Genomic DNA, 22,417 nt, shown 5'->3' on the forward strand with positions numbered 1-22,417 from the left:
GCAGGTAACAATGCATAAAGCATCTTCATCGAAGTCCTACACTGTGGAGGATCTAAAACAAGCAGTAGAAGATGTCAAATGTGGCAGACTTACTCCATGGCAGGCCCATAAGAAATATAATATTCCTCATTCTACCATACATGGCCAAGCTACTGGGTGGAACAAGAGACCTGCTCCAGCAGTTGTAGGGAGAACTAAAGGCCGTCCCACAGCACTGTCACAGGTAAACAAAATTTCAGTTCTCATAATGCGCATCAGGGATGATTGTGTTCAGGCTAATAGTAAATTTTCCAAATTTCAGATTTGAGAAGCAAAAAATATATATATATATCTATTTTTTTTTTAAATTCTCTATTTTTTTATGAAAGTCCTCCTTAAAAGTAACTTGCTTATTTATGTAGACTGGTTATGTCACCTCACATTCTATTTCACTGACAACTTTTCTAAAATAGTAAAATAGAAAATTTAACAACTCATAAAAGCAAACTTTTTTTTTTCTGAAACAAATTTTAATCACTTTTAATTTAAAGACTTCTGTAAATAGATCAGAAACAACTATTTTCTTTATGACTCTCATATGAGAAAATGTTAATTTTTTCTTTTTTCTCTGTAGGAGACAGAGGAGACAATTGCAAAAAGTTTGCAAGTAATGAACAAATGGGGATTTGCCCTGAGCAAAGAGCACTTATGTGATGCAGTTCAGCAGTTTGTACTTCAAAATAAACTGTCAACGCCATTTCATGATGGACGTCCTGGGTGGAAATGGGTTCGTGCGTTCATGACAAGAAATAATCTGAAGTTAAAAATCGCGCAGAACATGGAAGCAGCAAGGTTCAAACAACAAAGGGACCCTTTTGTCATTTATGAATTTTATGACCTATTGGAAGAACACTTCACTGCTGCCGGTGTCTGGAACAAGCCGGACGCAATATACAATTTGGATGAAACTTCGGTTCGTTTTGACCCGAGTAGAACAAAAGTAATTGCTCCAATAGGAGAAAATGCAAAGCGTCAGATATTTGGATCGGGCAGAGAGTCAACTACAGTGTTGGCATGTGTGTCTGCATCGGGAAACATTCTTCCCCCGCACATTTTGTTTGCAGCCAAATCAGTTCAGCAGGCATGGCTTGATGCTGATTTAGAAAAATATCCTCGTACATCTGTTGATATTACAGAAGCAGGATGGATGACACAGGATGCCTTTTTTAAGTGGTTCAAGAATGTTTTCATAGTTGAAGTGACAATTCGTCCTTGCATTTTAATTTTAGATGGACACATCAGTCATATTTCTATGGATGTTGTTACTAAAGCTGTGGAAGAAAACATCATTATCTTAAAACTACCTCCCCATACCACTCACATTTTGCAGCCTATAGATGTTGCTTTTTTCAGATCATTTAAAGCTGCCTGGGAAACTAATATCTCCGAATATGTACGCTCCAGCCATGGTAAACCAATGGGCAAATCTCGCTTCATTACTGAAATTGGGAAGGTATGGGGCACACTATCCCCAAATACATGTAAAGCTGGATTTCGAAATACCGGCATCTTCCCTCTAAACAGAATGGCGATTCCCGAATCCCAATTTGATCCCACCGCTTTGAAGCGATACAAAAAATTTCAATTGGAAAAAAGCGAAGCAAATTATTCAAATCGAAGTGGCTCCACATGTGCTCCCACTGTGATTGAGGAGAACCTTGGGAATCCAGTTATTGAAGAAGTCCTCCCAGAAGAAGACCATAATATAGGCCAGCTTTCTAATAGCTTGAGTCAAGTAAACGCTCTTGAAACTGAAACATCTAACCTTTCAATTGTGCAGAACTTGTTTGATCATGCACCAAGTGCTGAATTTATTCCACCCAGTTATTCAACGTGCAACAAATCTGTTCAGACTAACCTTACACTGGACAAAAATATATCTGATGAAGATTTGGCTTTCCTACAAACCATGAATGGATATTTTAAAAGGCTTTGTAGTAATAGAATTGAACAGCATCCTCTACAATCAGTACCACCCTCAATTCAGCAACCTCAAATGTCCCCCCTTCTAGGTTGTTCATTTGAAACTGAATCATTTGAAAGTTGTTTACTAAAAACAATTTCCACATCAACCCCAAATCCTCCAAAGAAGAGAAAGGCTGTTGGGGCAAATTTTGCTGAATGTCTCACAACAGAAGCATACTTGAAGAAAAGAAAAGAAGAAAATGAAGAAAAAGAACAAAAACAAAAGGAAAAACTAGAAAAACAAAAGGCAAGGAAAGCAAGAACAGCAACAGAAAAACATGAAAGTACATCAACAAAAGAAAATAAAAAGCCAAAATCTAAAAAAGTGTCAACATCAAAAAAAAATTGTAAAAAAGTTAACAAAAAAGATGAAACGGAAACCAGCACGGACGAAGATGCTTTTTCGCTTCATAACAGTGATTCTTCTGTTCATATAGAAGATTGTTCCATGCGCCTATCCACTAGTCCATCCTCACCCCATATGGCTGACACAGTGAACACAGGCAGTGACAATAATGTTCGGGCTGGCTGTTACGTAATAGTAGAGTATGAGGAGGAATTCTTCCCAGGAATAGTCACCAGTATAGTTAATGCAGAAGCAGAAGTAAGCACTATGACGATGAGCGGGCTAAATAGTTGGAAGTGGCCAGAAAGATGCGATAAAGTGTTCTATGAACTTAACAAAATCAAAGAAGTTATTCCACCACCTCAATTGTTAAATTCAAGAAACAACTACAGTGTTCCCGAAATAATTAAATTCCAAAAGTTTAATAAATGAAAATTTGTAAAATAAATATCATTTTAGTTGCAAATAATGGTGTCTTGGTATGCTAGAATTGATTATATTAAGTACAGGCATAAAAATATGATAATGTAACCTTATAAAAAAAGTTATTGAGCTGCCTAAACAACATTGTCACATTTAGGCATATTGGATGTCTCATTTAGGTTTTAACTACCCTAAATGTGACAAAACTGACCTAAATGTGATAATGATGTTTTTTCACTCTGTATAGTAGCCAGAAATTCAATTTGCTCAAAACAAATTAGATTAAGAGTAAGAGAAAAATTATTTTCAGCCCTTTTCTACTTACGCACCAATAAATAAAAAATGTGGTCGAATATTCCCTAAATGTGACAAACTTATGGGGAATTGTGTCTCATTTAGGCACATTGACCTTATATTCTAACATTGCTATTGTTGGTTTTTGTTTTTTATAATTACTTCTTTGTTACATGTTTTTTTTCGTATATAAATATTTCAGGTCAATTAGGGCAACTGAACGATCATCTTCTGAGAAGAAACTTCTGCTGGTTCAAGAAGACCTTGCTGAACTACATAAGCAAAAGGGAGAGGTGTGAAAATTTTAATTGTCATCTTATTGCTTGTACTGAGCAAATTTACTATTCAAAATTAATATTTAAAAATTTTTGTTCAGTTGATGAAATTTTTTCCCTTGTATTTTCTCTCTATTTCTCATCGGTTACACTTTCGGTTATTATATTTTGTGTTCAAATACGCAAGTATTGTTATTCTTTTTATTTCGTCATATTTAATCAGGGCAGTGGATCTGGGAAGTGAGGGGAATGGCCAAATCTGTGGCTCTTGAAATTTTGAAGACTCTGACTCGGACTTCTTTACAAACAGTAATAGTGACATTTCATTTTAGTTTAGCAGTCAAACCGTGAAGTGTTGCATGACCATCATCGATTTGTTTTAAATTACAGTAATCAAAATCAGTCTTGGATCTAAAACTTAATCCAAAGGGGGGAGGGGTGGTGGTGCAGGGCCTGATTACCCAAAAGGCTCGGGAAGCTTGAGCATCCCCTCAGAATTTTTAGGAGGCCCAAATATCACTGTAAAACTGTGCTTAACAATTCCAGTTTCTGCTTTTAACTGTGTTTTTTAAGGAGATCGCAAAAATTTGAACTTGCTAATACAAAATGTTTGAAAGAATGAAATTATTGAAAGTGAGGACACATTTTATAAACTGTATCTACAAGCTAGATTTTCAAATGTGGGGTTTGATTTAGTTCTGTTACAATGTACTTTTATTAAATTTAATTTCCTTTGTGAAGGTTCAAATATGATTCAACATTTTACTTCTCTAATTTGTTGAGAATTAAATTGCAACATATGTAATAAACAAAATTTCTGTCAGTCAGTAAGGTAGAATAAACTTAAATCTGAATTCTGCTGGGCTACTTAGCATTAGTCAGTGTTGTATCAATGTGCATAGAATGTTTAGAAAAATGTCTCCCAACAAAAAGTGAGGGCTCCAAAATGAGGCCAAGCCTTCCCCTTATTTCAGAGGTTAATCTAGCCCGGGGGGGGGGGGGAGTTAGGGCTTAGCTAGTTCTGAACATACATTTCCAACTAGAGGTGGTTCTGCAACCTTCCCTTTTATTGAAGTTTCAGTTTGCCAGTTAAAGGTTCATCCTTTAATCATGCTGATTGATGAGCCTGTTGGTGATAGTTAATTGTTTACTCATTTACTATTTAAAATGAATTATTGGTTTTAGTAAATTCCTAATTATCGACAATATTGGGTGGCCCAAGTGCCACGGATAATAAAAATGGCTAAAATAAGGGACAAATAAGGTAAAAATTGTCCTTCCTCAAAAACTTGGCTGTATTGAGGGATAATATTTTCTGCAAACAGTGAAAATATATACAGTAATTTATTTTGTATTTTTGCACAAGAGAACTTAATATCTGTAAAGAACAAGTGTATGTGCAATGAAGAAAGCATAAAAAAAAAATATTATACAAGCAAATAAATAAATAAAACAAAAACAACAGAGTTTAAATTTACAATTAAAAAAAAACATTGGTTGGGTTTTTGCTGTGAAAATACATGTTTCTGATTGTTGATTAACTCGCTCATGAATAATCAGTAGTTTACTGTACTTCACTTATTGAGTGCATCTAATTTTCTGCTCTGTAGCAAACTATAATTAAATGGTCTTGGTGGCTATTAACCATTACATATATAAACAAAAAATAAGATTTCTTGTAGTCTCAAAATACATGTTTATAGTTTCCTGTTAATTGATGCAGATTAATGTTGTATTACAGTAACCCCTCATTATATCGCTCATTTGGATATATCACACTTCTCCTTTGTCCCCCAAAAAGTGTGCTTAAAAAAATGTTGCTTTATATTTCACATCACAGAAAAAAAAAATATAATCTCTCAGAAAACATATTTTTTCCTTTTTTAATTATTGAAGAAAACTAGTATATATTCCATACATTTAAATTCGTTGTAGCTGCAACTTTCGATTTGTATTCCTCTGTAAATCAATAAAAATGTTTCAATTTGTTTTTTGTTGTATTAAAATATATTTTACAACTTGTAAGCCAATATTTTTTTGTTTTTATTTCAAAAATAGTCATAATATGATACTGAATTAATCCTTTTGCAGCTGCCCAAGTCATTTACTATACGTTATTTGAATTGTTATTTTTTATGACCTCGGTTATATCTCGTTTTTGGTTTGATCACGCTTTTTTGTTGGCTTCTGACAAGCACGATATAACGAGGGATTACTGCGTTATCTTTTATATCACACATTTTTTTTAAATGATTTAACTCATATTAATAATTTGCTTTTCAATTAGCACTATTTTAATGTATCCATTCATGGTTTTTGTTTTTATTGAGATGTCATGATAAAGCAAACGTTATCTCCTAAAAAGCTATTTAAGCAGTCTATCATTAGCTGCTTAGTTGAATGTGTATGGTTTAATTGGCCCAAGTACTGAATCCAACTACAGTACCCCAAAATATTTGCATCTATCGATAATGTTTAAGGTAATAGCAGGCGCAGAACTTGAACCTGTCAAATGCTGCATTCTAAACTGACTTACTTAAAATCAATGGAATTTAATGTGGATATCTTATTTACACAGACCGAATGTTCTTAAATGCCTGTGCCATCTCAGCTGCTTACATTTCAGACTAGTGAATAAGTTTCATCTCATTTAACATTTGTGATTTCAAACTATACTGTTTATCAACAATGCATTTTTATTGTTTCATATATTGCTACAAAATAAGTATCTCTATTTGGAGTTATCTGTAGCTTGAAAGTTATTCGAATGAAATTAAAATTGGTGCTCTTACTAATTAAAAAGGTGGATGCAGAATGGAATAGTAAAAAAAAGTAGTTCTATTATCACTAACAGCTGTCTCTGCAGGCTTCAAAAGATGGTACTGTCAGTTCAAACACCTTTAATCTTGAAAAAAATCAAGGAGCAGACATTTCTGTTCGGTCCTTTCCTTTTTCTTTTGAGGAGTTGCAGATAACAGGATCTGTGACATGTTCAGTAACCGCACAACGATGCCTGCAAATGTTGCAAACTTTTGTAGTTCCTCAACTGCAGAAAAGACAGTGCTCTTCTGAAACTTTAAATGCTAGATGAAGCTCCATTTTTTCTAATGGTAGGATAATAAGCCATTATTCTCATATGACGTAACCTGCTCAATCCCCTGTTCTTATGCTATGTCATTTTAGATTTCGGAGATACTTAAATCTAATGTGTACTGTGGAGATGTTGCAAACATCAGTGAATTATAATATCATATAACACATGTGCAAAACAACACTCCTGATGCATTACATTCCACTGTTGAGCATGTCGCACACATCAAAAAGAGATAAAATGGGGGGAGTATGGACTTTCATTTGTGAAACAAAGACACCAAGTCAATTGATAGATTTTAAAGTGAAGCATTGGAAGAAATCAGGTTTCTTTTGCTAGTTTCACGCAAAACGTGTCAATCATTCATCAGTTACATCACTTGACTTGAGATCATTGCCCAAACTTTTGCTAAGTCAATGATTGGACTTGCTCCCTCCATTTACTAATTCTTGCTCTAAGGCCACGCACTACCTCGAATGTGTTCTCCAGCTCATGGACATGTGGAACCTAAACTTGATCAGCATCGTCAATTGCAAGAGTAATCTATCTATAACATTTTTCAATAAATTAGGTATGATATACAGTTCTAAATTTTAATTGTTTTTGCATTATTCATTACACGGTCAAAATCGCCAACTGTCAGTGAATGTTGCAACAAGTTTTTTTATTATGCCATTATTCTTCCCCCTTCTTGATTAATAACCGTACCAATTTTTGTTTCATTCATAACATTCCTTCAAGCAAAAGAAAGCTCCAAATAGAGATACTTCTTTCATAACCACTAGGTACATATATATATATATATATATATATATATATATATATATATATATATATATATATATATATATATATATATATATATATTTTACAAGTGGGAACATTTAACAGTGTTCAAAAGTGATCAGAAGTCAGTGTCTGACCTGACAACACCGTTCTGGCCAGCTTATTGAAGTTTCAACTTCCTCACTTCAAACTTGAATTGTAGCATACAATTAGCTGCCAACACTACTCAGATATGCTTGAAGCCAGCCATGAGAGAGAAATGTCGGATCTCAGAGGATAAGTGTATTTCTTCAGAAAGACTACACACATCCTCACCCCTCACATAGCCCCGATTTTGCACCATCCGATTTCCATTTGTTTGGTTCGCTGAAGGAGGCCTTGCATGGTCAGAAGTTCCAGGATAATAAGGCTGTGAAGAAATTTGTGGAGACAGTGTGGAAATTTATGGTGACTCTGACACCAAGACAAAGTTTTTGGCCACTGGTTTAAAAAAACTCGTAACCCATTGGTAACAATGCATAAATGTTGATGGAGATTATGTTAAAAAGTTATGAAAGTCTTGTTTTGTAGAAAAAACCTTTTTTTTTCAGGTCAGATTTTCTCTAACTATTGAATGACCCTCGTATGTGTGTGTGTGTACGTGTAAAAACAATTTTCAATAACAACTGAGCAATACTTCCAATATTGTGGAAGTTATATTTAATAGCTGAAAATATTCTGAACTGTATATGCATAATACAAATTTTTAATGGAAAAGTATAAGATTAAAGGGATGGAGTTAGGGGAGATTGGCAAGGGATAGTACTAAAATTAACATTTCAACAACAAACATTTAAATCAAAACTTCATTTCAGTAATGAAATATATGATTAGTAAGTTCAATTACATTTTCCACTTGTTGTACAAGATGTCTTTGAGTTTCATTTCTAATAGATAAAAAAATAAATAATTATGAACAAAAAACATGCATTTGAAATTTAATGTCTATTTATACTATTTAAAATGTTATCTAATCTTAGAAATTTTTTCTTAGTTTGCTCAGCAGGTAATTACTTTGAGAAATGCAGTTGATGAAAAAGAGAAAGAAATTGCTCTTAAAAATTCACAGTAAGTACACTAACTGTTACTTAGTGTTATTAATTTAGAGAAGTTTTCTTTTTTTTTCCACAATTTCAATCTCTAACTCTGTTGAACATTTCTAGACTGTATATCCAATATGCTGTAAGAAACTAAAAAAATGTACTTCATTGAAAGAACATGTAATTGTATTTTTGCTGGTCTGAAATGGCTGTGTTTCAAAGCACATGAAATTTAAAATGATGTGATGATTCATTATTGGATATTAAAATTAAGCAGCATTTGAAATATTTACTTTTATGTTAGCCCTTTTATATTACCCTTTTTATTTGGGCTTTCATCATTGAAACACATTTTTATCCGAAAAATTTGTATGAACTCTGCCGTTGAAGAATCTATTAATTTATTTTCCTTTATGGCAAAGCATTTTTTTGAAATTGAAAGCCTGCTGTACATACCTTCAAGTTTCCTCTAGCAAAGTTGGTTTTTGCACAGCTTCAAAGAAAGCAATATTTTTTTAATTTTTTTTTTTTTAAATTTTAAGTAGCAATAATTATTAGATTATAAATGTATTTTTTCTACTTTTGTAGTGCTTTCATATAAAAATTAATTTATAACTTATCAGAAATAATCCTTGCTCTGAAATGTAGTGAAAGAATAAGTTTTTCCTTTGCTCACTAGATGGCATTGCTATTTATCTCTAGCTTCACAGCAGCTGTTTTCTCTCTCCTAGTTTTTTTTCCCAGTCCGAAAGTGAGTACAAAGAGATATCGGTGGTGCTCAATTTTTTATGGCGTGCCAAATTTAAACTAATAGCAATAGTGCAGCATAAATGACATGCATTAAATCTTATAGAGAAAGGCTCCATATGACAAGGCAGTATATATGGAGGATCAATCAGTTCAAAGAGAATGGAACAATTAATTGTATCTTCAAGATGACCAAGAATTTCTGACCAAAATGTTAAATGTAGGAGGCAATCCTGTGTCAGAATCCAGAAAGGTATTTCTAATTGCAGTTTGGGGCAATTCCACGAAAAGTGGTCCTGACACACCAAAATATTTTTTTCACATAATACAGAAACAAACCTTTTTTGACAAAAAAAAAAAAAAAAAAAAAAAACTACACTTTTCAATTCCAGCATCAATTTTGAGTTTGAAATATTTTTATATCAGATTTTTGCCTTATTTGATAACATTCGGACGAAGTAAAAAAAAACGCATTGTTAGTGAAATAAATGTAAGCGCCATTTTTTTAACTTAATCATCATTTTTTTTCGGGTCAAACTATCAAATGTCATGAACACAGATGCTTTGCTACAATTATGTCTTAATTGTTTTTTAATAAAGACCTTTGATAAGTTTTAACCCCCTAAAATATGCAGGTCACTTTTTATTGGTCACACACACACATAATGCAAAAGGAAGAAAAGTTTTCCTCCAAGGTCAAATTGGGGGACTAGAAGAAAAATATCTCATATCATAATTTAACTTGGTATATACCTGTACCCTTCATCTTCACAATACCTTTCATCTTCAAACATTCGGCAGAAAGTTTTTAACGAGGCTTTTTGAAAGATGTCACACACGTAACGCTCCTAAATTGTTATCATTTATAAAACCATTTTTACGAAAAGTACTTTACATCATTCAACTAAGCATATTGTGTGCTGGCACTGAAACCAAGACTCAATGAGTGTTAAAAAAAATTATAATAATAAAAATAATAAATTAATAAATAAGTAAGAATTGTTTATCTCATACCCTAAGAGCAATTTTAACTTAGTATTCGCAATCTAACTTTTAATCTTACTTTAAGATCAAATACCTTAAACTGCATCAATATTTTTGATGATTTATAATTTTTGAGAAGAGAAATGAATAAATTCTACAGATGATTTAAAACATTTCAAATAATTTTAAACCACATAAGTAAGTATTAGAAGTTTGTGATAGTTTATAATCTTGACATTACTATTTAATTCGTATACAGTCGAACCTTGATATCTCGGACCTCCTTATCTCGAAACCCTTGATGTCTCAAAAAAAAACATTTTTCCCCTGCATTTTCTATAAAAAACCCTATGTATTTTCCATAGTTATCTCGAAATTTATTTTTCGAAACCCTTGATATGTCGAAATTTTTGCACAGAAGCAAGTTTCAGTTGTCGTTTTTCTTTGGCAATTTTTGTAGTAAAACCAGTTCCAGGGACCAGTTTTCATCTCTCTTCTTGAAAACTTTGTGATTAGGGGATTGAAGCAAGATAATAGGGGAGTGTTGGTATGAAAGGGGTGCTGTGTTTTCCCCAGAGTTTAGAATTTTTGCATTTCTTTCGAACATGTTGTCCACTTTGAGGAAAGGGGGTCGATTTTACGCCAGTCAGTTTTCAAGTGAAAACGGAAAATGCGTTCCTCATTTTCATCATTCTGCTTTTTAAACTCCTACAAAATAGCTGTTGAAAACTTTTTGAATGTGGGGAGCTACTAGTTGAAGATAAGAATTTTTAAATTTTTAGGTGAAAAACCAAGTTGAAACTGTTGTTCATTTCAAAATCTCTTCCTGTGCACTTTCGACAATTATAAAATTTGAAATCTAGTAAAATATTGAAAACTACTTTATTGATCGTAATTCAAAGTGGTCTCATAGTACATATATAAATGCATATAGCCAGTGGCAGATTGGTTGAAAAAATCGGCCCTGGCATTAGGAGATGTAGCGGCCCCATAGCTCTTACAGGTATTAAATTTTACCTAACGATTGGGATATCACTTAAATATGAAGAAATTATTCTTAGCAACTAAATCTGTTTTATTTAAACAAAATATAACAGATAGGGACACTTCTGCGCTTCAATGGTGAACAAATTGATACAGTATTAGCTAGATCTTATTTTGGGGGAAAATTGTGATTGCAATTGTCCATTTAAGTATTCTTTTAATGCCCGGAACTTGATTGAATATTTTCGTAATGATAACACTGCTTGGCTAGTATGTCCTTTTCTGCAGTCATAATAAGTAACTTAATTGCCCTGTTGTATGAAACTTATCTAGCGATGTTCATGAGTGAAAGACTAGGGCGTCTTAGAACGTGATGGATCCCTCGACACAAACATACATTACGGCGCCCTGTCATAAACATTCCCTTTTTTTATATTGCCATACCCTGACCATCCCCAGACTCGATGCGAGGTCAAAAACCTGGTGGGAGGGGATCGGGTACAAGTTTGGCAGCAGCTATTTTTTTTTTCAAATGCATGTATCAATACAAAGAGAGAGAGTGTGGACTTATATAGATTTCTGGCTTCTGGGAGTCATTAAAGTATTAGATATATAAACTTAATGGAAAGATTAATATTGAGTCTGAAATAGGAGGGTCCGGGGGTCCTCTCCCCCGGAAAATTTTCGAAATTGTAGTCTTAAAAACTCAATTTTAGGCACAATTTGGTGATGTTAGGGGAGCGTAGGTTCAGGGTTTCTCCTGCTGCAATTTTTCAGAAGTGGAAATTCAAAAACAGAATTTTAATTTATCTTCGACTATATTGTATGAAGAGCGGTTCCGGGGGGGGAAAGGTTCTCCTATGAAATTTAAAAAAAGCTCTTATTAGCTCTGAAAATGCAGTTTTAGAAGATCTTTGGTGATTTTAAGTCAAGATAGATTTAGAGGCCATCCACCAGAAAATTTTCAAATTGAAGTCTTAAAAAACCTTTTTTTGGTAAAGATTAGGGCACCGACAGTTACTCAAAAGTTAAGTTCCAAAAACGAAATTTTTGCTGACCTTCAGTGATGTTCAGAAAAAGAGTTTTCAGGAGACTCTCCCCGTAAAATTTTGGAAATTGAAGCACTAAAAACGAGACTTAAAACATTCTTCATTGATGATGCCGAGAGAGAGGGGAGGTGACGCAGGGTCGGATTTGGAAGTGTGGAGGCCCCGGGCCAATGAAGGAGTGGAGGCCCCTAACCAGGGTTCGAAAAGATCATCATATTTTCAAAAATATCCGATACTTTGATAAGGGTTTCACCAACTTAAAGGGCTAAATCCTTTCTTTGGTTTAAAAAAAAAAAAGAGCACCCCCATGCAATCTATTGCTAAAAAAAAATTATAACAGATTTTTAATGATTGATTCAGAATTCTTTGTTATTATTAGAAAATGTCAAAAAGGGGGGGGGGGGGAGCGGGAGAAAATCGACGTGTTCAATAGATATTTTCGTTAAAGAATTTCCATTCAAGTCATTTCGTCAAATATTTTTTTCAATTTTTTAGCTCAAGAAGTGAGAAGTTGTAAGGATGACCTGCAAAGTTAACTATTTTTGGGATTTTTTTTTACTTACTTTATTTCTCTTTAACTCATAGGTACAAATTACAAATTAAATGAATAAATATATATATATATTGCCACTAAAATGCTCGATCAAACAAAAAAAATGATAGTAAATGGATCCTTGCAATCAGGGTTTTCTGATATATCAATAATAATATAATTTTTGTGCAAGCATTCTTTGTAGAAATACAAAAGAAAAAAAAATGTCTGGGAGAAAAACGTAAAATTTGCTGACCCGTGAAAGTTAGGATATTTTGTAAAAATTTTATGGGGGTCCCTTTATTGTGGGGGCCCCAGGGCAGTAACCCCACCTGCCCTCCCCTAAATCCGGCCCTGAGGGGACGGGGCACTTTCCTAGAAAATTTGTGATACTGCTAATTTAAAAACATAGATATAGACCATCTTTGCGAATGTTACAGAAATGGGAGGGGTTCGAGTACTTTCCTCCAGCAAATTTTCGAAACTGGAATTCCGTGTTATGGCGGGAGTGGATTCGGATGTTCTCTTATGAAGTTATTAAAAATTGAAGCCCAAAAATTTAAATTTTACACGATCTTCGATGATATTTGGAGGGGGGGGGGGAGGTTTTGGGAACCACCGGAATTCTTTCGACATTGGTTTTTATCAACTTATTTTCTTTTTAAACTGAGGTGCCCGAAACCGTGAGTTTGTACAGCGTACAGAATACTTTATGTTTCGTCAAAAAATGTTTGAAACTCACATTTTGGCGGCCTATGACCTTTAATTTAATGATCTTAATAATGTAGAGTCTTTCATGCCCCTCAATGGTATTTTAAGATTGCATTTTTTAAAATAATTTTACAGAAAAAAATATTTTGTCACTTTTATTCCAATTGTTATAAACAGGGTCGCCAAGAGCAAAAGCGGATCCGGGAAAAAAATGACCAAGGTCAATTTTTTCACAAGCCTCTTTCTGCACTTTTCACCATTAGGATGTTTTACCCTCTGCACGCGTTCAATTCCGAGCCGGGCCCCTATTCTCCCATTAAGCTGACATGACCTCACGTTGTCCCTTGTTGTAAGTTGCATTTTATAGCAATTGAGAATTGTCATTTATAAATAAAAGCATCAAAGAGACCAAAAGTATTTTAACTTTTTACGACCGCTAAGGTTTCCCCGTTTTTTTTTTTAAATTTATTCATTTATTTTTTATTACACCGCAAAAAATATATTGGCAGCCCCAAGACCCGACTAACTAAAAGTGAGGCCCTAGGCCCACTTTAACTTGGAGGCCCTCTGAAGATTATGCAGTGTTTGATTTACATTTTTAAAGCACGAATGCACTTTTGGAGGCCTCTTTGTCTAATCACACAACTATGCATAAATCACTTATGTGCATTTATGAATTCCTTTGGGCCCCCTCATAATCGTGACCAAGTAAATTCGTTACTGGCAGAATGATTAAAAATCCCCCTTTAAAGAAGTTTTTTCCAATTAATGAGTCATTGTATGAGCTTTAGAAAGAAAGTATTTATGGAATACTTACTTGGTATACTTAGACACATGCACAAAAAATACTGTTCATTTACCTTCTAAAACTTCACTGGAAATTACAAAATAGTATGAAGTACAGCTTATTTTCAGATTTTCCGAGTCATACATGTAACGCTGCATTAAAAATTTTATTAAAAAAAATTGAATATTCCTATAAAAAAAAAACTGCCACCTAAAAACTCCTACATATGTTCTGTTACTCCAATAGAAACTATTATGAATTATTTAAAAAATATCACATTGGTTTTTATTGTTTTTTGCAAGGAAATTGTGTCAAAAAGTCACACACGTAATGCTGGAATGGCCCTTTGACAATACAAATTCTGAAACTTCACATTTAAAATAACTTTCATAAGCATTTCTGACTTCAAACCTACAGATTCAGCGTAAGCATTAGACAGAACTAATCAAATTGAATTTGTCTAAATATTTTTATGCTTTTAAAAATTGATGATGAAGGAAGCTTCTTCAATCATATTCTTTTCTCAGACAAGGTGACACTTCGCATCAGTGGGGCATAAAACTGGTCATTAAAAGTCGGTATTCTTCAACTTGGTCAGGCAGTATTTGTTGTTGTTTTCTGATGTTAAGCAGTCAAGTCAGTACATTTTTTTTTCGTAAATTTACTGAAATATTCATTAAAAAAAAATAAAAAAAAAAATCAGCATCATTATTTTTTCCATTTTGCCTATAAACTTTGTTAAATGTTTAAAAAAATGAGAAATTGCCAATATTTCAACCTAATTTGCCAACCTGGTAAAATCTGTATTACTTGATTAGAATCCTTTTATGAGAAGGAAATGAAAACTTATTTTACAGCAAACTTAGCTTCTTTTTAGTCTACTAAAGAAAATAACAAATATTTGCTTTGTATATTGTAAGAAATCCTGAAAAATAAAAAAAAAATGTCAAATAAATTAACACTAAGTAAGTAAATACTGCAAAATAAAAATTTTGAATGTAAGGTAATTGAGCCGGAGAAATGTGTGACTATCAGTTTGTCTGGACTCCCCCCCCCCCTTCCATTAAAAAAATCATTGCTTGTTAAAAAATTTCAGTGAGGGCATCTCATTTCCATTTTTACAATGGTTCAAAATGGTAATAAGAATAATAATATGAGTACCTGTGTGAAAATGGAAAGGCATGTATAAATCCAAAGCCAAAATAAGAGGCAGATTTGTTTTGAACAAACTTTTTTGGAAAAAAAGGTAGTAGGGTAGACCGACCAGTGAGTGAACACCACCCAGTGAATGAACAGCGCGTCATTTTTTAAAAAAAAATAAGCTTCCAAAATTTTTTTTCTAAATAAATTCACTACAAAAGTGTTCTTTATTGATATTCTAAGTTATCTGACACCTGATTGGTTACTTTGGATACATATTTTTTTCCTGAAAAAAATTTGAAAGTTTTACTGCCGTGAATCGTTCTTTTTCTCTTTTAAAATAATAAGGCTGGTTTCGCGCAAGCAATTATTTTGATGAATATTATTTTTATTGATAAATTTTATTTTTTAACTTTACGAAAGAAAAATTAAGTATACATATTTAGGCTATGTATTTAAATTGTTTCAATCAATGCAGAATGCGTAGATTTTTAGGTAGAGGGGTGTTCAGTCACTGGGTTCAAAAAATTTCGAAAACCCAATGAATGAACAATGGCAAAATTTCTTTTGATTTAAAAAGAAATTTGAAGTTTCTTTGAGATATTTTAATTTTCTTACTTATTTGTAATGCAGATAGTTTTATATGCTTATTTATTTATGTACTAGTGGTACCCGCACGGCATTGCCCGTAATAGAAAAATTAAAAGGTCTTTTGGTTCGCCTGTATGTTTACAAATAATGTATGGTAAATTTTATCGCCAATTGGCTTGTGCCCATGTTACGGTTCCAGGTTATGATAATTTTGTAATTTACTCGTTCATCTTATGAAATTTTTTTCTTAAAATTGGAATAGAAAAAGAACCGCATCGAATTTTCGAAAAATCGCTTCGAGGTGCACACCCCCATGCTACAAACTAACTTTGTGCCAAATTTCATGAAAATCGGCCGAACGGTCTAGGCGCTATGCGCGTCACTGAGATCCTGACAGACAGAGAGACTTTCAGCTTTATTATTAGTAAAGATTTCATTATATATTTTATAATTTCTTTATTTTTATCTTTGTAAACAATGCACTTTTTACTGAGTTTTATCTTTTATGTATCTATATCTCTATCTATATATTAACCTACCTACCTACATCTATCTTTTTATATCTTTATCTCTCTTGATAGATAGACAGATAGATAGAGAGAGAGAAATAGAAATATATATACAAAGAGGCAGAATAGATAGGTAGATATATATGTTTGTATATAGATAGATAAATAGATAGAGGAAGATATAGAGATAGATATATAAAAAATAAGAGGTAAATAGATATATAGGGTGATAAATATAGAGATAGAATAGGTAGGCAGATAGATAGATCGATAGATTTATTGATAGATAAATAGATAGGTAGTGGTTAACAGATAGATAGGTAGATAGAGAGACTAATATAGAGATAGATAGCTAGGTAGAGAGAGACTGATATAGAGATAGTAGGTATATATATATATATATATATATATATATATATATATATATATATATATATATAATATAGATATATAGACAGGTAGATAAACCGATAGATATAGATTGGTGGATAGATATAGATAGGTAGATATACTGATAAGGAGATAGATAGATAGGTAGATAGACAGGTAAAAAAGCAGGTAGATAGATAGATAAATAGATTGATTAGGAGGAACAGTAATAGATTGGTAGATATTTAGATGTACAGACAGATAAATAGGTAGATAGACAGATAAGTAGATATATATAGAGATAAGTAGATAGATAAATAGATAGATAGTTAAGTAGAGAGATAGATCAATAGATAAGTATATATATATATATATATAGATAGATAGATAAGTAGAGATAGGTAGATAGATAGATAGATCCATAGATAGATAGATGGATAAATATATATAGATAAATATATATAGATAGCTAGATACAGATAAGTAGATAGATAGATAGAAAAATAGATAAGTACATTGATAAATAGGTAAATAGACATAGAGATAGATAGATACAATATGTAAATAGATAGATGGATCGAAAGATAAGTATATAGATAGATAGATCGATAGATAAGTAGATAGATAGCTAGAAAAATAGATAAGTAGATAGATAGATAAGTAGAGAGATAGATCAATAGATAAGTATATAGATAGATAGATAGATAAGTAGATAAATAAGTAGATAGATAGATCGAAAGATAAGTATATAGAGAGATAAATAGATAAGTAGATAAATAAGTAGATAAATAGATCGATAAATAAGTATATAGATAGATAGAGAAGTAGATAGATAGATAGATATAGATAGTTATATAAATAGATAGATAGATAAATAGATATAGTAGTTATATAGATAGATAGATAGATCTCAAAGAAAAGTTTCTTTTTGAATCAAAATTTATCATGTTCATTCACTGGACCAATTTGTGTTCATTTACTGGTTCGAGGTGTTCATTCACTGGGTCTTTGTGCCATTTTTTCTTTAAACACCTAAAAAAGTCGGAAGCGGAACCATTTAAATTCCCGCGATTTTTTAGAGATATTTACATAGATCAATTAAAATGTTTTAGCTATCACAATCTGTATAATATAGAATTTAAAGTTACTAGGATTTTTAAAAAATGAAATACTGCTTAACTGTTCATTCACTGGTCGGTCTACCCTACAAAAATGTGTTTAAAGGATATTTTTGAGAAAATATTTTAAAATTTATGCCTATTCAAATCTTTAATCTAAGTTGTCTTCCTAATCCTAGTTCTATAAACCCTTAAGAATTCCCTTCTCCTAATGCTAAGGCAATTGCAAATAAGCTCCTTAGCCTGCTGTTGCCCGTCCACATTACGTTAGTTACAAAACTGTTTTCCTTTTAAAATAGCAAACACTAGTTCTAATAAGAATCCCCCTCTTGGCTTTGGGCTAACAAAAGGAGTATCAGAACCTTTTCTAGAAAGATGAGCAGTTATTTCATTGTCTTTGGCCCCAGAGTGCTCATGTACCCGAGTATGACCTTATTTATTAAGATTTGTAATAGTGCAAACCTATTACAGCATTCCCAAACTATATGGCATGTTATCACAATGTCTTTTAAGGCAGTTGAGGCAGCTTGACTATCCGCAGATGTGAAAGTGAATGCATCGTCTATTCTTGTAGTCTTGATTCAAACACATAATGCAACACATCAGGCTGTCATAAATCTCAACCTGAAAGACAGAACTTGCACAAAGGACAAGAGTTTTCAATAACATCGTTGGGACAAAAAGCCCCAGCACCTGTATTCTTGTTCATTTTAGAACCATCAGTGTGTTAGAGAGGGCAACTTTGACTATGATGCAAAGGAGTATTTCTCCAATTAGTCCTTGAGGAGAAGATAACTTAGTAAGGCCGGTCAAAAGCAGTAATTTCAATCTATTGTTCCTGCAGGCAATTTTTCAGAAAAATTTCATACAATATTTGAAACTTTTTTCATTATTCTGGTGTTTGATGTCTGTTGAGTGACTAATGGTGTGCATATTGAAATAGGTATGCAATTTCGTACTTTTCCTTATATTTTAATGTCAAATTTAAATTTGGTGTTCATTAGTGTGCAAAATCCAATTTCGTTATTCAAACTTTTTTGATAACTATGTGCTTATAGTTTCACTGTTTTTAAGCAACATCAGGGAGCATCAGTATTTACTGATGCTTTCTAAATGTTGCTTATGTTAGTAATAAACAGGCTAGTTGGATATTGTTTTTTTTTTAAAGCTAAAACTTATTTTTGTTCTGATGTAAGTTCTAATATCTTAAAATGTAACCATTTGAATGTAATAATAGGCCTATCTAATGCCAAAAAACAGGTGCAGTTTTTGTAAGCTCAGACAAAACTATGAAATTATGACTTCCACCGTATTTTTATTCTTTTGGATTCTGATCATTAAATAGTGCTGAGGTTATCTCTAAAAACTGAGTGACTGGAATTAAATTTCTTTGAATGCTTTTGGCAGTTTTGGCAAGTGATAAATTGCCAATATTTTGTTCCATGCATTGCTAATTTATTGTAGGTTACAATATGTGGAAAAAGTATTTTTCTGCTTTTTTTACTGTTTTCTGAAAAAATTTATCTGTACTCTTTCATTCAAATAACCCTGGCTATGGGGCGGCAATTTACTGAATATACTTAAATGTTCGTACATACAATGCAGTATTTATGTTCAAAGCAAGATGGCATGCATTTATTTCAGTCCTTTTTATGTTACCTTTTACTTTCTATTTCCTTCATTTTCTTTGAGAGTTTGAGTCCTCAAACATGATTTACATTTCTCATAGAGTATAACTTCTATTTAACGATTCCCTTTATTTGATGATACATTTCACTGGTCCGGATTTAACTGCATTGAATGTATATGCTCCTCGATTTAACAATATCCTTGATTCAATGGTAACTTTTTCCAGTCCCTTGGAAACTGTTAAATCAGGGTTTTTCGGTACATTTTTCTCTAATGTAGAGATGAAGTAATACTTTTTTGCCTCTTAGTTTTTAGCCTTGGTAATAAGTTAAAAAAAATACTTCACATGCTATATTGTATTTCTACTTTAACTTGCTTGTAAGTTTCCTAAAGTTCATAATTAGGATAAGTCAGACTAGTGCTCAACTTTAATATCTGTGTCAATTTCATGAAAAATGTTCATTTGTGTCAAGGAATTGGGGGTTTCACTATGAATTTTATTTATTTCCAGCATCTGATATTCATTGATTTAAAAGGATATAAAATTCATCTCAATTGCTCCCAATTATCAGTACTGGCTTTAGTGTTGGATATTCCTTGGCTTTAACTCTCTATTTATTTCAGCTTAAAATATTTTTAAAAAAATGAGTGTGTAATCAAACATAATATTGTATGTAACACTTTACATTTTGTTTAGCAATTATTTTGTCTTTTCAGAATTGTAGAACTAGAAGCATCTTTAAGTGCTACTGAGCAACTTTTAAAAAAACTTCAGCAAAGAATTGCCGAAACAGATCATAATTTACAAGTAAGATTCAATATTATGCAACACAATTTTATGTTTTAAATATATTATTCTTGTGACACATTTGAAAAACTTTATTGGTTTATGTGTTTTATGTAGCTCAGTTGACTTTATACTTTTCTTAAATGCACTGGTTCCCAAACTGGATGCCGTGATGTTTCCACAATATCCATATAGTACGTTACCGTGAAAAACTAAAATCTGTTAATTGTCATCATTTGCCAGTAAATGTGAAAGAACGGATATTTCAGGGGAATCAAAGGCCAAAGTCGACAGTGTACAATTTAGGTTTTTCATGGCGTTAACATTTTAGTTAACTCTTTCTAGATAAGAAAAGAAAAGAAAAACGTAACTAAAATACGTTTTTGCCGCATACAAATTGGAAGTGGCACACAATCTCTCCAATGTAAACAAACATCATCTCATCACGTAATGTGATATCATTTGGAGGATTCGATTAATTGAACTGGATTGAGTTTAAGTTCTAAGTTCCTTTTTTCCATAACTGGGGAAGTTGTTTTTCTAAATTTTTAGTCTGTGGCAACAGCTCTTGTTGTTTTGCATGAGTAATCAATTTTTTGGCTTTTGTCGATTCCACCATGTGTGAATATGAGTATATAATGTTGCGAGTTTGAGAGCTCTCTCTCACTTATTGTTTGTATATTGTCATGTGTGTCTGTGTGTCCAGTTCAATTCTGTTTAAATATATGACGTAGGTTTTCTAATCTTTTATTAGAAAAATACATTTTTCATTGTTTTAAATTGTGTAGTATGCCACATTTGATGAGATGTTTTTTGTCAACTTGGTTAATTTTTTGTTCCTGTTGAACGGGACTTGATGTCAAAGTATTGATTATGAAAAACTTTTCCCACTTAAAGCTAAACACACTGACAGCCGCAGCAATTTTCAGAATTCTGTCCAAAAATGACAATTTGATTTAATCACATTATATTATTAAAAACTCTAATTCTAGTGCATAGTTATCATCAAAAAGCATTCAAAAATGAAACCACCTACCTAAAAAAACATCGTCCAACAAAGCCATGTACCCCCCCCCCCCCCAAAAAAAAAGCTGGAAACACATTATTTCTGTACAGCCTGTTAAGAGAAGCCAGCCCTTGGTGTAGAGGATTGTCGAATTTTTGGCTTTTGCCTGTTCCACCATGTGTGAAACGAGTATATAATGTCGCAGGATTGAGAGCTCTCTCTCACTTATTGTTTGTATATTGTCGTGTGTGTCTCTGTGTGTCCAGTCCAATTTTGTTTAAGTATATGGCATAGGATTAAAAACTTTTTTTATAAAAATGAATTTTTCATTGTTTTAAATTGTGTAGTACGCCACATTTAGTGAGTTTTTTTTGTGTCAACTTGGTTAATTTTTTGTTCCTGTTGAACCGGACTCAATGTCAAAGCATTGATCATGAAAACTTTTTTCTGCTTAAAGCTTAACACACTGACAGCCACTGCAATTTTCAGAATTCTGGCCAAAAATGACAATTTGATTTAATTACATTATATGATTAAAAACTCCAATTCTGGTGCATAGTTATCATCAAAAAGCATTCAAAAATTAACCACCTACCCAAAAAAACTGGGTCCGACAAAGCCGTGTCGTATATGTACCCAAATTGAAAAAAAGAAAAAAAGGCTGGAAGCACGTTATTTCTGTCCAGCCTGTAAAGAGAAGCCAGCCCTTTGTGTTGAGGATTGTTTTAAATAGTTCCAAGCCAGCAGTGATTTTTTGTTCTTTTCCTGGAAGCCATCTGTCAATATTAGCATTGATATATTCCGAGTTCAATCGTAGCTATCAAAAATGGCAAGTAAACGAGTATGAGATAACTCGTAGTCAGAATCCTAGTTAAGAATGCAATCTACGAGTTATCTCTTAGTTTGCAGTCAAAGATTTTCTTTGGACAATTTCGTCACATGTTTTTCTTTCAAATACTGCAATTCTGCTAAGTTTTTTTCTGAGGTTTGAAATGCTTCTTTCAGACCTGCACATGGTAACATATATGAATCAAAGAGATGAGCTAGGGTTAGGGTGCCTTGTAAGAAAATTATAATTCTTCAAAAGGTGCCGCGATTTGGAAAAGTTTGGAAACCCCTGCTTAAATGTGTTGAAAAAATCTAAATTGTGCCTTCCTGTCATTAAAACTCTGAAAA

The 22,417-nt window shown here is 32.6% G+C and overlaps 1 protein-coding gene across 1 annotated transcript in view; it reads left to right on the forward strand.

Annotated features, from left to right (window-relative positions):
- LOC129219017 (autophagy-related protein 16-1-like) overlaps window positions 1–22,417 on the forward strand; it is a 126,267-nt gene that overhangs the window by 25,880 nt on the left and 77,970 nt on the right. The window contains exons 3-5 of the mRNA XM_054853337.1: window positions 3,270–3,360; window positions 8,253–8,326; window positions 20,166–20,256. Coding sequence (XP_054709312.1) covers window positions 3,270–3,360; window positions 8,253–8,326; window positions 20,166–20,256 — 256 coding nt within the window. The remainder of the gene's footprint in view (window positions 1–3,269; window positions 3,361–8,252; window positions 8,327–20,165; window positions 20,257–22,417) is intronic.

The sequence above is a fragment of the Uloborus diversus genome, chromosome 3 (genome assembly GCF_026930045.1).
Source record: "Uloborus diversus isolate 005 chromosome 3, Udiv.v.3.1, whole genome shotgun sequence".
NCBI classification, from domain to species: domain Eukaryota; kingdom Metazoa; phylum Arthropoda; class Arachnida; order Araneae; family Uloboridae; genus Uloborus; species Uloborus diversus.